The sequence below is a fragment of the Bubalus kerabau genome, chromosome 3, assembly GCF_029407905.1.
Source record: "Bubalus kerabau isolate K-KA32 ecotype Philippines breed swamp buffalo chromosome 3, PCC_UOA_SB_1v2, whole genome shotgun sequence".
Lineage (NCBI taxonomy): Eukaryota > Metazoa > Chordata > Mammalia > Artiodactyla > Bovidae > Bubalus > Bubalus kerabau.
In genome coordinates this window covers 35,330,099-35,346,973 of record NC_073626.1, presented here as the reverse complement: position 1 = coordinate 35,346,973, position 16,875 = coordinate 35,330,099, and the positions used below count along the sequence as shown (strand labels likewise).

The following is a 16,875-nucleotide window of genomic DNA, read 5'->3' as shown; positions in this document are numbered from 1 at the left end:
AATAAATATTAAAAAAAAAAAAAAAAACAGAGAACCAGGGAGGATTTTCCCTCATTAGTGGAGTTGAGATCACTCCACCTAAAGCACGAGGACTTGGGTTCTCCCCTAATGGGGAGTTTGGGGTGTGTGCTCACTTAGAGAGGGGTAAAAAGAGCTCAGAAAATGGAATCTCCCAGCATTTTCCAAACCTGTCTTGAAAATAAATAGATGAAGTCAGGTCCAGCTAGTCCCATAGTGGTGGTTCCCAGGCTGTCCTCTGCTTCGACAGGAAAGGCTCTGGGAAGCTCACGCCCAGGCCCACCCTGGCGCTGTTCTCACTGTGGTGTCCCTGGGCCCCTCCCCACTACACCTGGGAGGTAGACCTGCTTGGGGCCTGGGTCTGAACCCCACCCCCACCCCAATGAATGGCTGTCAAGCCTGCATTGAGTCCTTTTCCATCTTCCCTGGAGGATGAGCACTGGACCGTTTGTCCCCTTCGGGGCCCCCGAGCACACCGGCTGAGCATCCCTGAGGTCTTCCTGCCTCCTTTCCCAGGCTCTTGGTCCAGCAGCCCCCTTGCCTGCCTGCAGTGTCTGTCATTTCCACAGTCCCCTCTCTGGTGTCTTCAGGAGACGGCTGGCTGCAATCTCTCCCTCTCCTTGGGGCTGAGGATGAACATGGAGGGTGCAGAGGACCCCTGGTTCCCCCTGGCGGTTCTGTCCGCCTCTCAAGCCCCCATTGCTCACCAGGCATTTGGACTCCCCAGGGATCACCTTGCCCAAGGGAGTTTAATCCAGAGTCCATAGTTCCCTAGAACCTCTGGGATTTCTTACTTCTCTGAGAAATATGCAGCCTTTTGTGGGTCTGTACCTAATACAGGTTTCATTTGAATATCCTTGGGGTCAGAAAAGAATCACAAAAACTGGGTGAGGAAACTGAGGCCCAGAAAGGATAATTAACTTGGCCAGGATTGGATCACGGTAGATGCAGAACAAGATTTCAGGTCAGGTAACTTTTTTTTTAGTTTATTTTTATTTATTATAAAAATTTTAATTTTTATTTATTTATTAGTCTGCTTTGGGATCTTTGGTTGTCCCCCGTGAGCGTTTAGCTGTGGCACGTGGGATCTAGTTCCCTGACTAGGGATTGAATCCGGGTGCTCTGTATTGGAAACACAGAGTCTTAGCCACTGGACCACCAGGGAAGTCCCCAGATAGAGTCTTAGGTGCCTTCGTCTCCCCATAAATGCGTGTATGGTATTTGCTGTGTGGCCCAGGCCCTCTGGAGGGGCACAGGGTACCGTATTGGGCACGGATGTCTACCCCCCACTCCGCAAGCTTGCAGTCTAGCTTGGGAAATACAGCTCTCGGTCACAGCACAGGCCGGTGTCTCAGGGGTATCACAGGCAGTGAGCTCTCAGTGCAAGGGCACGGCCGAGGCAGAGGCCGGGTCTCCTGGGGAGGCAGATTGCAAGCCGAGCCGCGGGAATGGCAGCAGCTTGTTCGCAGTGATGCTGGTCCCCGGTTTGCAGCTCCCAGCTGCCTCTGACCGCACACCTGCCATTTATAGCATCACTCTTAATCCTCCCGGGGCCGGCCCTACATGTGGTGCGTGGGCTTTGGGGGCTGGCTGTGCAGCTGGAAGCCGGGGAGGGGGCAGGAAGGGGACTCTGGCCAGCCAGCCCTTTGTTCCTGTGACTGCCTCTCTCGGGCTCAGCGAATCCAGGGCTAGGTCTTGGAGACTGTCCAGTCACATCCTCGCAGTTCTTTAATATTTACAGGTAATAGAACTATCTGGTATGGGGGTGGCCACTGGCCAGGGTCACTCTGCTTGTTAGGGGTTGTATTGAGACTAGAACCCAGGTCTCTCCACCCTATGTTCCTTCTGCCTGATCACAGTGTATCACTCTGGCTGGGTTTTTAATTCATTGCTGCCTCCTTGGAGACATCATAGCTGTTAAGAGTTCCTAAGGGTGAGAGATATGTCCTAGATATGGTCCCCTCAGCCCCAGCAGAAGAGGAGTTTGGTGCCACGGTTGTATGGTGTGGCTGCCGGCTGGGGGATTGCTGCTGCTTTTTCCTTTTTAAGATAAATTTAGCCACACCAGACCTTAGTTTTGATATGTGGGATCTGATTCCCTGACCAAGGATCAAATCAGGGGCCCCTGCACTGGCAGTCTAGAGTCTTAGTCCCTGAACCACCAGGGAAGTCCCTGGGAAGCTTCTCAAACCACATCTCCCAACTGCTGTATCTGCCCCTCTCGGTTCAGAGGCACGTGATACTGGACACGAAGACCTACTTGTGCTGTTAGAGATTCATCTTTCCGCCTCAGGGCCTCAGAGGAACAGGCGGGGAGGACTGAGGTGTGGTTTTCATCTAAGGTAGAAGTGCTGGCCTTCTGGGTTGTTTCTACCCTAATCCCTGGTGATGTTGTTCCGTTTCTCTAATCCGGATGTGGGAGCCTCTCCAGATATTTACAGTTAAATCCCAGGACAGGAAAACTCAGCTGGGTCCCTGGCTCTGCTCCCTCCCGTGTGGTTCTGAGCAAGGGCTGTGATGGCCTGTGGAGGGCTGTGGGGCTGCTGGCGAACCTCCGGCCTTTTGTAGATGCTGGGGAGACGGGATGGGGCTGGAGCCCTGTGCTCTGCCTCTGGGTCTTGGAGTCAGCCAAGGTGGATCCTCAGTGACACTCTGAACCCTGAGGTTCTAGGGCGTGTCCTCAAACGGGGTTGCTGGTGCTAAAACCACGTGTGGGTATTGGTGGTGGTGGACGGGGGCACTCCAGACCCCACAGATTCACAAACCCCACTGCGGTGTGTGTGTGTGTGTTCCTGCCAGCCCCGGGGGAACTGGGAAGATGAGTGGGACTGCTGCAAATAACTTTTTCCTGCAGAGACTGTTCGTAAACCCCCTCCGTGCCCCGCCCCCTACAATGACCCACGCCTATGAGCCATGGGCCCTGGGAGTAGCCTGGAGCAGCTGAAAGTGCATCAGTGAGACCCCTCAAATCCAAGGTGCATTGGCCCCTTGGGAAGGAGGAGTGGGGTAGAGACCTTGGTACCCTGGGGCCTCTCCCTTGGTGCCATTAGGGTTTCTGGATGGAGGGGACCTGTGAGCAGGGCGTCCTCCTGTGGGTGAGGGGGCCTGGGGGCTGCTCTCTTTCCCGGCACGGAGCCCTTGTGCCCCTTGGGCTGGGGGCTGCCTCTCCTGGCCGGTGTCCTGATGCTGTCGCCCCAGGCAGGGCACAGGAAGTTGGCAGACATCTCCCTTGGGTCCATAGGGCACAATATGAGCTTCCTTGGTTAGGGCTCTCTAGGTCCCCCCCAGGAGGATGTCCCACAGGGATGTGGGGCCTGGAGCCAGGGACTGAGTCTTAGGTGTGGAGGGGTCAGCCTTGTGTGTGGGAGAGGTCACAGTCATGATCACACGCACCCCCGTGTGAGATGCCTGGGCTGGGGCCAGCCAGGGTCATGTTGGTGCCTCTGCCTGGCCCCAGACAGCTGTGTGAAGGATGGCACTTCTTACTAGGAGGGAGAGAAGGTAGATGGAATCCCCTGGTGTCAGGTTTGGTGGGTTCTAGGGTTTCCCTAGTGGCTCAGACAGTAAAGAATCTTCCTGCAATGCAGAAGACCCAGGTTGGATCCCTGGGTCAGGAAGATCCCCTGGGGGAGGGCACGGCAACCCACTCCAGTGTTCTTGCCTAGAGAATCCCATGGAGAGAGGAGCCTGGCGCGCTGCAGTCCTTAGGGTCGCACAGAGTCGGACACGACTGAAGCGACTGAGCACGCACGCACTCACAGGACCTCTAGAGCCTGGGGATGTCTTTTTGAGACCAGGAGGACTAGCCCCTGGGAGATGGGTCGTTGAGTGGCCCAGATGGATCCTTGGACCGGAGTAGCTGAAATTACTTCAGAGCAGAAAAACTTCCTGCTGCTCTCTGCTCTCCATAAAATCATGTTTACACATATGTGTGCGCACTCATGCACACATATACACACATGGATTGACTGGGCCTGGGGCCCAGAGAGCAGCGAGGAGGGCAGGCACCAAACCAGACGCTTGCTGGGGTGTGGGGAGCCGGAGTTGGGCCACTGCCCACCCAGCCCTTTCTCGAGGGGCTGGGGCCAGGGCCCAGGCAGAGTGAGTGTCTGCATATAGATGGCTGTTGGGGAGCCAAGGAAATGGCTTGGAAAATGTCCTTATTGGGTATTTGCAGCTCCAGCTTCGTTGGGGTCGTGCCTGGTGTGGGCAGATGGCTCTGTCTGCCGGCTTTGGTGGTGGGGGGTGTTCTTGAGCCCGCCCTGTGCCCTCCGGGTGCTCTGGGCCATGCTGTGGGCTTTTCATTTATGAACCCACTTAGTCTCATGCAGCCCGAGTGGTAGGAGTGGGGTTCTTATTTCATAGCAAGGGAGAAGGTCCAGAGAGGCAGTGGAGGTGGCGTTGCTAGGGAGTTGAAGCTGCTCTGCTGAGCGGTCGCCTCAAGGGTCACGTGGGCCAGATATTTCCCTTCTACACCCAGAGTCTGGGTGTAGAAGGTGGGGTGCACGGAGGGCCAGGCTGTGAAAGGGGGGCAGCTTTGGGAGGCCCAGGACTGGTGTGCTTCCCTCACGGACTTTCTCCAGACCACAGCGCTGGGGCATCCTAAAGTCAGGGTTGTGCTGGGGACTGTGCCACCTCGATCCCCCCAAAGCCTTCCTCCTCCTCTTCCATTGTTCAGCCGAAGGTTTCGAAGAGCTCCTACTTCCCAGGACCCTCCTTGGTCTGCCCCGTTTCCCCTGACAAAAGACCAGACCAGCCTGTCCTGCAGATGGTGAGATGGCCGGACTGGGCACCCCTTGCAGTGTCTTCTCAGTGAAGTGGGTGTTGAGGCTCCGGGCCGGTCTCTCGTGTAGGGAGCTGGGTGGCCAGGATGTGAGCTCAGAGCAGGGGCCAGGGTCTTAGAGGAGGCCTGGTGGCTGCCCTCCCTGCCTTCTGTAACATCTGAAGCCTGCCCCCGCCAAGCAGTAACCAGGACCTGCTGTGAGCTGACGTCAGGACACAGGGCCCCTCGGGGCCAGCTTTGATGTTCCCCAGGCCCTGTCGAGGGGGCGCGGGGGGCTCTGAGTGGCAGTCTGGGAATGCAGTATCTCACCACAGCTCCGCCAGCGCCAGGGGGGACGGGATGCTGGATGGAGGCTGAGCTGGGGTCCCTCTGAGTCATGCCATCTCCTCTCCCAACTCGGGTTTCTGTGGCAAGGGGTCTGTGCTTCCTGCAACCTCGCAGCCCCTTTCCCTCCACCCCACCCCCCGACCTGATGATCTGTTTAGAACTTCCCTGCAATGGCAGCTGCTCCCCATCTGGGGTCTGGGAGGGCATTTTGCCTCGCCTGGGGGGAGCTTTATAACATCCCTAGAACTTGCATCTTTGGGCAGGAAGCGTGATGATGGTTAGGATGACGGTAGCTGCCTGCTGAATGGGCTCATCCAAGGCATTGCACAAGAACTTACTGCATTTGCGAGTCACGAGAGGGCGAGAGAAAGCTGGGGTCCCGCTGTGTTCCTTGCACAAGGTCAGGCGCACTGAGTGAGGCTGTCAGGATTGAGTCGGATCTGACAGCAAACCCTTGTAACTAACCTCCTGTGGGTGGGCGAGCCTCCTGGTCCCCACTGTGTCTGGAGAGGCTGAGCGGGAAAGTGGGGGTCGTCTACACTTGGAGGCAGATAAACTCTCTCTGTCTTTGATGAGAATCTGTAGTTCTGGGCTGAAGGTCCCCAGATTTGAATGAGTCACGTGCACAGAGGCCCGCTGGGGCCTCTGCCCGAGGCTGCCCATCTGTGTCAGGAGTGGGTGTCGGGAAGTGTTCCGGATGCTTCTGTGCCTGCCAGCTCTCGCCCCGCACTCCTTTGAGGTTACCTCCATTCAGCTGGTGTTCACTGAGCACCTTTGTGAGCCTGGTGTTATCTGTGGGAGGTGTGTCTCTCTCTGTACCTGGCTACAGGGAGTGAGACCCATTCTGGCCTCAGATATTTCCAGGACTGGTTTGGAATTCTTGGGCAGGGCTGGGAAGAGTGTGGTGTGGGTATGGAGTCGGGCTCCTTGGGTCACGGTCCCGGCTCTGCCACAAATGAGCTGTTTGATCTTGAGCAAATCCCTTCATCTCTCTGGACCTCAGTTGACTCATCCAGCTTACTCAGGGAGGGCAGGGACCGCACTCCAGTGAAGTGTTGGGAAGCTAGTGGGGGTGTTTGGGTTGTGAGGGTGACTGGGGGCAGTTTTGCTGATTGGCACAGTGGATGGGATAGCCCAGCATGGTGGAGAATCATCCCATCCAGGGAGCCGGCAGGAACCTGCTGAGAAGTATTGGGGGAGCGCCCGGCTCCTTTCAGCGCCGTGTGTCTTGCATGCTGGTCCCTTTAGAATGTTGGGAGATGGACCAACATCAGGGGCAGCCCCTCCTCTGGACCCAGCCCTGGGGATCCTGGACTTGAATTGATGCTCACATTTTTTAAAAAAATATTTTTATTTATTTGGCTGTTCTGGGTCTTAGCTGAGGCAGGCGGGATCCATTTCCCTGACCAGAGATGGAACCCAGGCCCTCCAGATTGAGAGGGCAGAGTCCCAAGGACCACCGGGGAAGTCTCCTTGACACTGACTTTATGAGGAGACTGGTTCTTGTGGCCTAAAGAACCACTCCCCCTTCCATGCCCAGGGACTTGGAAGGGGCTCCAGTGGTTTGGGAAGGGGCAGGCAGGACCCCATTAGTCTCTCCCTTCCTGCCCTTGTGGGCCCGGTTTGGCCAGAGACAGAGCCTGCTTCTTCACGTAGCAGCCCCAGGTGGCCTGTTTCCCTCCCTGGAGGGGTGGCACAACCCCCTCTGTGCCATCACCCACCCTTCCCCACCCCCCGCAGTGGGTGTTCCGGGCCCCGAAGCTCCGGGCCCCAGCTGGGCGCCCACGCAGGCCAGGAACAAAGCCCAGTGTGTTATTCCTGTGCGGCAACCGTGCCACCTGCCCGGCCCTGCCCTCTGCCTCCCCCGCCCATCTGCTGCTCTGCCCGGGCCCTTCACCCGCCCCTTTGTTTGGTTCCACCTTTGGTTGCAGGGCCCCTTTCTATGAGGGTGCCCCCCTGGCCCTGGCCAGAGCTGAACTGTAGCCATGCAGGAGGGGGAGACCTGGGACCACTTAGCTCACCTCTCAGTTAGCCCGGAAGAGCCAGCCTTGGACACAGATGGATCCCTAGGATTGGAGAGTAGGAAGTGGGGTGGCCCCGGCATGTCGTGGGGAATAACAGCAGATCCAGAGAAGACTGGCTTCTCCTGTGATGGGATGGGTTCTCCCAGAGACACCCCTGGGGAATACTGGACCGTGGAGCATCTGTGGGTGGGATTCAGAGCCCCCCACCTCTGATGCTGGACCCTCAGCAGATGCATGAGAGCCAGTAACCTTCCTAGAAGTTCTTTGGATCATGATTTAGCTCTGCTCTGTGACCTGGGTTCTGAAGATGGCGGGGAGGGTTGCTTGTTAATGTTCTCCACTCCTTGGTCCAGCATCTCCTGTGATCTGATCCCATAGCTCTGAACTCTTTTTCCTCTAGGAGAGTCCTGTGCGGCATTAACCCCCTCCCTCCTCCAGCCCTTGGGACTCTCCCCCTTCAGCATTCTAGAGACACCGACTGCCCACATCATTCATTTAGCGCGGGTTTTGCCTTTGTCCTGTGCCCCCCTCCAGACCAGCCCCCTAGAGGGTACCGCGTCTTTGTTTCCTGTGGAGTACCCAGCACAATGCAAACGTTCCTCAGTAGACAGTTGGGATGTCGTGATCCTTCTCACTTGCACGGGGCGATGGGCGGCCCATGTTAGGACGGTGGCTGTAGCTCCCCGTGACCCTGTCTTTCCTGTGTTCCCCTCCTGCAGGTGCCCAGGCGGCCGTTGTCTTCATCAAGGAGCCGTCCTCCCAGGACGCGCTGCAGGGGCGCCGGGCGCTGCTCCGCTGTGAGGTTGAGGCCCCCGGCCCGGTGCACGTGTTCTGGCTGCTGGACGGAGCTCCCGTCCAGGACACCGAGCGGCGCTTCACCCAGGGCAGCAGCCTGAGCTTCGCGGCTGTGGACCGGCTGCAGGACTCGGGAGCCTTCCAGTGCGTGGCTCGGGATGAAGTCACCGGAGAAGAGGCCCGCAGCGCCAATGCCTCCTTCAACATCAAATGTGAGAGCCGGGGGGCTGTGTCTGCCCCCATGAGACCCTCAATTCCTAAACCCTGTGAGGGGACCCCCTCCTTTGCCTCAGCTCCTCCCATCTCCAGTTGAACGGGGGAGGGAGAATGCAACTGAGGTCAGCTTTCTGCTTGTATGGACAGGAGGAAGTTAAAAGTTTTCATTTTTCTAAGGGTTATTTTTCTCCCCCTTCAAGTCTTGGACCCAATGATCTTCTGGGTAGTTTTGCAAATGGCAGGAGCCATGAGGCAGGGTGGCCCTGTGTCGCTTGGCCTCCGAGCCTCCAGATTCCGGCCTTTCCTGCTTGTCCTCCTTCTTCTCTGTGCTCCCTCCCTTGCTCTGCCCCACGCCCCTCACTCTGCAACCTTGGGCCTCCGCTCCAGGGCTCGAGACCGGTCCCGTGGTCCTGAAGCATCCGGCCTCAGAAGCTGCAATACAGCCCCTGACCCAGGTCACACTGCGTTGTCACATTGACGGGCACCCTCGGTAAGGAGACTGGGGGGAGGGGAAGGAAAGGGTGATTGTTCTTGACTGGCAGAGCTGTCTCCCCCAACTGTGGGCTCTGCCACCACCCTGCCCACATGCTGCTCCACCCTGGGCCCTGGTCACTGGAGAAGGGGCAGCCTTGTGCCGTGGAGCGATCCTGGGATCTGGGAAATCTAGACTCTCTGCCAGATTCTGCCCCCGGGATGGTGTGCCTCTGTGCAAGTCATGGTCCCTCTCCAGGCCTCAATTTCCCCATGTGTAAACTGAGGGGTCTAGCCCTGACTCTCTGGTTTTGCACCCTTCCTACCGGCCACCTGAGAACACCCCCTCCCCTACCCTCCTGTTGCTGACCCGCTTGGCCCCGCAGACCCACCTACCAGTGGTTCCGAGATGGGAGCGCCCTCTCTGACGGTCAGAGCAACCACACGGTCAGCAGCAAGGAGCGAAACCTGACCCTCAGGCCGGCCGGCCCGGAGCATAGTGGCGTCTACTCCTGCTGTGCCCATAATGCCTTTGGCCAGGCCTGCAGCAGCCAGAACTTCACCTTGAGCATCGCTGGTGAGCCTGGGGGGTGGTGGGTGGGGAGCTGGGGGCAGGGGAGGGGTCTGCCTGCCTCACCCGCTCACATGTCCGTGCCTCCCCATCCCAGATGAGAGCTTTGCCAGGGTGGTCCTGGCACCCCAGGATGTGGTAGTGGCAAGGAATGAGGAGGCCATGTTCCACTGTCAGTTCTCAGCCCAGCCGCCCCCAAGCCTGCAGTGGGTCTTTGAGGATGAGACCGCCATCACTAACCGCAGCCGGTAAGGCGTTAAAAGTTGTGTGTGCACACATGCTCAGTCATTTCAGTTGTGCCCGACTCTGCGACACTATGGACTGTAGCCTGCCAGGCTCCTCTGTCTATGGAATTTTCCAGGCAAGAATACTGGAGTGGGTTGCTGAACTCTCCTCCAGGGGATCTTCCCAACCCAGGGTTTGAACCCGCATCTCTTATGTCTCCTGCACTGGCAGGTGGATTCTTTATAGGTTGTTCTTTAAAGGATCTTAAAGACCCTCTTAAAGGGAGTGAGGTTCTTACCACAGGTATCCTAGCTCTATGCGTGGAATTACCTCAGCTTTCCAGCAGATGGCAGTAGAATGTCTTCCTGTTAAAAAGTGAACCCAACAAAGGGACACATCTCCAGGAAGGGCATCTTTTCCCACTTCCCGCAGACACACTGTGTGAGCCTGCGGTGACTCGTTCCTCCCCCACTTCTGCCCATAGGGTCTTCTGGGATGGGGGTCAGCGACTCAGGGGTGGAGGGACACAGGGAACCTGGGTGATCACATTGTGGACAAGAAGGTCCCAGATGTTAAAGACACCTTACACACACACATACACATGTACACACACGCACACACACACACTTTTTGGAAGAAGCAAACATTTCCATAAATTGCTGGGAGGTATCAGGCCCACAGGGACACTTCTGTCCTCATCCAGGCCCTAGAGAGCAGAGAGCACCTTGGTGGTGCCAGGTGTGGCTGTGGTCCTTGGAGGTGTGGCTCCCCAGGCTGGGGGCGGGGATCCCACTCGGCTGCAGCCCTGAGGACGTCACCTGTGGTCTGTCTGGTACAGCTGCGGGGCTTCTGATGCTGGAGCTTCTGCTCTACCAGCAGGCTTATCTCGGCTGCCTGGGAAGGTGGCCCCCTGTCTCCACAGGCACGTCAACTCCTTGATTCCTCCCACTCACTGCTGCTTGCCTGGCTGCCCCAAAGCCACGTCTCTTGTAGTTAAAATACACACTCCCACACACATGAACAAACGCATGCACACACATGAATGCACCAGCGCAGCGTGCGGGCTTCCTTCTCTCTGCCCTGTTTCTGGCCGATTCTTTCCTGCGTACCTGGCCTGCACAGGTCGGGGTTCCACTGGCTCCCTTCTGGAGCGAGGCCCCTGGGCCACTCCTTGCCAACATCAGTCTCTCCCCTCCGCAGCCCCCCGCACCTCCGCAGAGCCACGGTGTTTGCCAATGGGTCCCTGCAGCTGACCCAGGTCCGGCCGCGCAATGCAGGGGTCTACCGCTGCATAGGCCAGGGCCAGAGGGGCCCTCCCGTCGTCCTGGAGGCCATGCTCCGCCTGGCAGGTGAGTCCGAGGGTCTGGGATGCCGAGGTAGGGTCTGCCTTCAGCGTTGTTGGCCATGTAGAGGTTTGGCTTCCTGTTTCCTACTCAGAGCAGCTTGGAGGGCGGAGGGAGGAAGAAGATGCCTGGGGTCGAAAGAGGAGGTGCTGAGGGTCCCGGGGAGGGCTCGTGCTGGGAGCGGGGAAGCGGGCTACGGAGAACATCAGGTGTCCCGGATCCCATGGTAAGCCGGCTGTCTGCTCCCATCCCTACAGAGATCGAAGACATGCCACCATTCGAGCCACGGGTGTTCACGGCCGGCAGCGAGGAGCGTGTGGCCTGCCCGCCCCCCCAGGGTCTGCCGGAGCCCAGTGTGTGGTGGGAGCACGCAGGAGCCCGGCTGCCCGCCCACGGCAGGGTCTACCAGCAGGGCCACGAGCTGGTGTTTGCCAGCACTGCTGAGAGCGATGCTGGCGTCTACACCTGCCACGCGGCCAACCTGGCCGGTCAGCGGCAACAGGACGTCAACATCACGGTGGCCAGTAAGCACCTGTGCCCTGAAGGGCGAGGACGGGAGGAGCCAGGTCCCAGGGAGTCTTGGGCTCTGGCTCTGATGGTGCTCAGAGTCACCCCTGGAGCTCTCCTGAGGTCCCCCCTCAGCTCTGAGCCCTGCTGGCCTGGGAACCATTCCTCTGCTGGACAGTGATATTGGAGTAGAGGGTGGTGAGCCAGACACAGAGGTTGGGGTGACAGCCCTCCCTGAAAGTGGTCCTCTGGCTGCAGCAGACAGGGCTCTAGAGACCCGGGTCACACTCTGTCCCCAGTGCACAGGGTGACCATGATAGAGAGTTACCTGCTTTGCTAGGGCTCAGTTTCCTCATCTATTAAAATAGAGCTGATAACGCATTACCTCTCCTACAAGATGGTCGGAAAGATCAGTGAAGTAGATAAAAAAGACCTTTTTTTCCTCATTGGAAAGGTGATACAGACAACGTTATAGGTAGTAATTACTTTATCTATTGTTATACTCATCAAGTTTCTACAAAGAACTGACTACCTAGCGTATCACAACTGCGATCTGGAGAAGGTGTAGCATTCTGCCATGGAGCAATCCTGGGAGCTGAGAAACCTAGAATCTCAGCCAGATTCCACTTTGAAACCTACAACATCACATTATAAAGAGATGCAAGGGATGGGAGGACTGTTGACAGGCATCTTTGCACACAGTCTGCCCCACCAAGTCAGAGGATGAGAAGTCCTTCCGGGAACTAAGCCTGAGTGCAGCATTTTCAAAAGATGATTCTGCCTGTTCCAAGAAGACTAGATTGTTAGGGCTAAGACTCTAAACAGGAAAGCAGTTAATAGAGGACCATAATTATCTTGGAGATGTTGAAGGGACTTGAACAGAGGTGATAGCGGTGGAGGCAAGAGGTGGTGAAGTTCAGATACATTTTATTTCTTAAAAAAATTATTTATTTGGCTGTACCGGCTTGTAGTTGTGATATGCTAGATATTCAGCCTTTGTTGTGGCATGTAGGATCTAGTTCCCTCATCAGGGATTGAACTTGGGCCCCCTGCATTGGGAGCACAGAGTCTTAGCCACTGGACCACCAGGGAAGTCCTGGGATACATTTTAGAGCTGAGGTAGATGGGGTTTGTGTAGAATGAATGTGATTGGGTGGGGTGGTAGGAAAAGCCGCAGAGAGAGAAGTCAGCTAAGTGTTTGGCCTATGCAATTGGCTGGATAGCAGTGCTGTTTACTGAGAGGAAACTATGACGAGCAGGTTTGGGGAGAAATCTAGCATTCTCTTTTGCACTTATAAAAGCCTGAAGTGCCTGTTAGATATCCAGCTGGAGATGCCAATAGGATTTGCAGGTGTGAAGGTCATGGGCAAGGTCAGGAACCAGGCTCTAGGTTTGGGACTCATGTACTTGGATAGTATTGAAGGCCATGAACTGGTCATTGTTCCAGGAAGTATTCAGCCAAAACAACAGAAATTCGAGGACAGAGCCTTGGAGGGTTCTGGTATAAGAAAGCAAGGATTCTGGAGTCATGTAGACCAGAGTTTTCAATCCTCTATCGTGCATTAGAAATCATTATTTCTTTGAACTGCTGTCTTATCTGTAAAATGGATATAGAAATGCATACTTCAGGGGTTTATTGTGGCCCTGAACTAAGATAATGTTAGGAAGGTTCTGGTACCTGGGCCTTCACTAAGAGGTCACGCAGTTATCACTGGAGCAGACAGGGTTTCTAAACTCAGGGCCTGGGGGAGGTGGGTAATTAGAATTTCCTAGGATTGGATCCATGGGTTTTGGGGACATGTTGATCAACCTTCTGTTTCCTCCTTGTCCCTCTCAGCGGTGCCCACGTGGCTGGAGAAGCCCCAGGACAGCCAGCTGGAGGAGGGCAAGCCGGGCTATTTGCATTGCCTGACCCAGGCCACACCCAAACCCACAGTCGTCTGGTACAGAAACCAGATGCTCATCTCCGAGGTGAGGACGAGGGTTGCTGCTGGGGGGCCATGGGGTCCTCTGTGCTCATCTGCCCGGTGTACTTTCCCCTGAGGCAGCCCCAGGGAGAGGCTGGTGGGGGGCAGGCGCAGACCCACTCGTGGGCTCGTCTCCTGTGCTGCAGGATTCGCGGTTCGAGGTCTTCAAGAACGGGACCCTGCGCATCAACAGCGTGGAGGTGTACGACGGAACGTGGTACCGCTGCGTGAGCAGTACACCCGCCGGCACTATCGAGGCCCAGGCCCGCGTCCAAGTGCTGGGTGAGCTGGCGCCTGGCCCGGCGGGCAGGAGAGGACTGGGGAGGGAGCCGCAGGGCCCAGGATCTTCAGGCCTGCTGCCTCAAGCCCTCCCTTTCCCTCTCCTGAAACAGAAAAGCTCAAGTTCACACCACCACCCCGGCCACAGCAGTGCATGGAGTTTGACAAGGAGGCCACGGTGCCCTGCTCAGCCACGGGCCGAGAGAAACCCACTATTAAGTGGGTTCGGGCAGGTGGGTACCCTGTGGGCGTGGGGTGGGGGGGTGGAACAGGCAGTCCACTGGTCAGACGTGTGCCTGTCTCAGGACCAGCTGAGTGCCTGGTACTGCGGGACAGACAAGAAATGTAGGGCCGATTTATACTCCAGTTAGAAGAAGGAAGCCAGACATAAATGAGGTCAGGTTACAGCGTTAGACAATGTATAGGATGATTCAAGGCACCAAGTGATAGGATTGGTCCAGACAGGGCCGTGAAGTCCTCCCTTTCCTAAATAGTCATCCTTTCCAACATAAAATTAATCCTTTAGAAAACTTTGGGAGACAATAATGCATAATCCCACCATCAGTCATCTCTGGGTGTGTACCGTTTTCTATGTACATCTTTTTGTTTTTACATAGCAGTTTTATTATACATCTAATTTTCACTTACTATACTTCCATGAGTAAGTCATGCTTACTGTAGAAATGGATGATGCAGATAACTGTATGTAATTTTATTTTTTTTAACTTAATATCATCAAGCATTTCCCCATGTTTTTATACATAAACATTGGACCATTGGTTTTGATGGTTACAATAATATTCCAATAGTTGGGTTCACTGTAATTTACTTAAATATTCCCTAAATGTCTGACATTTGGGTTGTTAGCCATCTTTGCTTCCGTTCTGTCTACCTCTCGCTGTTTCTCTCACTCTCTGTCTTTTTTTTATTGCCGCAGTAAACATCTTTTCGGCGAAGTTTTTTCTGGATTTGGGTTTATTTCCTTTGGGAAAGATTCCCAGAAATGGAATAATTATGTATAAAAGGGTAGGCACATTTTTACAACCCTTGATGTGAATGGCCAAATAGTTTTTTAAAGGGCTTTTACGTTCCCACTAAGAGAGTGAGGTTGTCGATTCTGAGAAGCAAGTGGGCCCTCTCTGCTCAGGTGTCTGGGGGAGCGTTCTGTAGGGGCTGAGGCTCAGAATGGGCATGACAGTGGCAAAGAGCAGGGCTCGGTGCTAGGAGTAGGCAGTGACAGGCAGTGATGGTGAGAACAGGGCAAATTCCATGCCCAGCCAGAAGTCCAGTTTGGTGGAAGTGGAGAGTTATACAGGGCAGTAGAAGGAGGTGAGGCTGGAAAATTAGAAAAAGTGAGTAACAGGGACTCCCGACCCCTGGTTCAGGAGTTTGGACCTTGTCTGTGGGTAGGCTGGAGCAATGGCATGTTTTCGAGTGGAGGTGAGTGACTGAAGGCATTGCCAACCGTGATGGGACTCTGGTCCAGCCCATCATTCCCCCGCATTTCCCCTGCAGATGGGAGTAGCCTCCCAGAGTGGGTGACAGACAACGCTGGGACCTTGCACTTCTCCCGGGTGACCCGTGACGACGCTGGCAACTACACCTGCATCGCCTCCAACGGGCTGCAGGGCCAGATCCGCGCCCACGTCCAGCTCACCGTGGCAGGTGCGACCGTGCCGGGCGTGGGGCTGGGGCCGCGGCCCGCACCCCGCCAGCCCCATTGCTCACTGCTCCCTGCCCCTCGCCGGGCTCTTCCCATCCAGTGTTCATCACCTTCAAGGTGGAGCCGGAGCGCACGACCGTGTACCAGGGCCACACGGCCCTGCTGCGGTGCGAGGCCCAGGGGGACCCCAAGCCGCTCATTCAGTGGAAGGGCAAGGATCGCATCCTGGACCCCACCAAGCTGGGACCCAGGTAGGCCGTCTCCGCCTCCCCACCCCGCCGCCTCCCCTGCAGCTCAGGCTCCCGGGGCCAGCCAGGTGGGCAACGCTGGGGCTTCTCTCCCGGCAGGATGCACATCTTCCAGAACGGCTCCCTGGTGATCCACGACGTGGCCCCCGAGGACTCGGGCCGCTACACCTGCATCGCGGGCAACAGCTGCAACATCAAGCACACAGAGGCCCCCCTCTACGTCGTGGGTATGGGGCCCGCGAGGCTGTCCACACGGGAAGTGGGCGCCCGACTTCTTTCTCATCCTTGTTCTCATCAGCCCTGTACACAAAAGGCACCAAAGCTGTGTTTTGCGATGGGGGCGGGGAATCTGGGTCCCCTCCTCGGGGCCACCACAAGGCAGTCTCAGGTTCCTTGCCCTGAGCTGGGCTGTCGTTGACACTTTCCACAGCCAGGGTGTGTGAGCCTGTGGCGGTGGGGGGTGCTCTTGTCCTGAGATGCTTCCTCCCAGGTGTGTCCTTGTGGTCCTTGGGTGAGGAGAGGAGGCGGCCAGGCCGCAGCAGCATGTGGTTCCTTTGCCCTGGAGACCCAGAGGGTGAAAGGTGTAAGGCCCTGAGTAGGGCCTGGAACTGGGGATTTGGGCCTGACCTCTCCTGATCCCCAGCTCTGTGCTCTTCCAGGTGGTATTTCCTCTTTTTTTTTCTCTATTAAGATGAGAGGGGTTTGAGCAAGAGGCTTTCAAACTTTTTTGGTTCAGCAGCAGAACTGGTTTTCTAAATATTTATTTTTAATGTGTAATTTACTTTATCTGGCTGTTCTGAGTCTTAGTTGCAGCATGCCGGACCGAGTTCCATGACCAGGATGGGAACCTGGGCCTCCTGCATTTGAGAGTGCAGAGTCTTAGCCCCTGAACCATCAGGGAAGTCCCAGAACTGGTTTTTTAGACAGGGTTTTCCGTGGAACTTTAAATGGGTAAAGTGAAGTGGTGGCCTCTTGGTTGAAGCCACTGGGTGTGTGTGCCAACTGGGGGATCCTGGACGGCCTCCCCCTTTGGGCCTTTCTCCCACCTGGCACCTCTTTCTCCATGGGACCCAAGGCCACTGAAAGCCTGTAGACTAGAAGATCTTTGCAAAAGTGTTTCTTGAACCTGCTCTGTGCTGGGCGATGGCTGGAGTTATAAATCAGAAGTTCCCACGTGCAGCTCTGTAGGGCCTGACTCAAGATTTCAAGTCACTAAGGATGCTTGTTAACAATGATGTGGGTTTGTGTCGGGGCCGACTGTGGTGTGCTTCTGATGTGTGTTCCGGGCTTGTGTCTGGGTGCAGAAACAGCTTGGAAATCACTCAAATCCTGCAGAGCTCCCTCTGGCCTCAATGGGCCCCCAGGAACTGGCCCTTGTTGAAGCCAGTGATGGGGGTGACCCTCCCAGGTTGCTCCGGCTTGGTCAGAGCATCAAGTA

At 56.2% G+C, this 16,875-nt stretch overlaps 1 protein-coding gene across 1 annotated transcript in view; it reads left to right on the top strand.

The window, feature by feature from the left end:
- Nucleotides 1-16,875, top strand: part of PTK7 (protein tyrosine kinase 7 (inactive)) — a 64,680-nt gene that overhangs the window by 32,547 nt on the left and 15,258 nt on the right. Inside the window, exons 2-13 of the mRNA XM_055571379.1 lie at nt 7,872-8,159; nt 8,551-8,653; nt 9,021-9,211; nt 9,303-9,453; nt 10,631-10,779; nt 11,031-11,297; nt 13,118-13,251; nt 13,394-13,529; nt 13,640-13,759; nt 15,042-15,191; nt 15,290-15,440; nt 15,537-15,664. Of these exons, the coding sequence (XP_055427354.1) occupies nt 7,872-8,159; nt 8,551-8,653; nt 9,021-9,211; nt 9,303-9,453; nt 10,631-10,779; nt 11,031-11,297; nt 13,118-13,251; nt 13,394-13,529; nt 13,640-13,759; nt 15,042-15,191; nt 15,290-15,440; nt 15,537-15,664 (1,968 nt within the window). The remainder of the gene's footprint in view (nt 1-7,871; nt 8,160-8,550; nt 8,654-9,020; nt 9,212-9,302; nt 9,454-10,630; nt 10,780-11,030; nt 11,298-13,117; nt 13,252-13,393; nt 13,530-13,639; nt 13,760-15,041; nt 15,192-15,289; nt 15,441-15,536; nt 15,665-16,875) is intronic.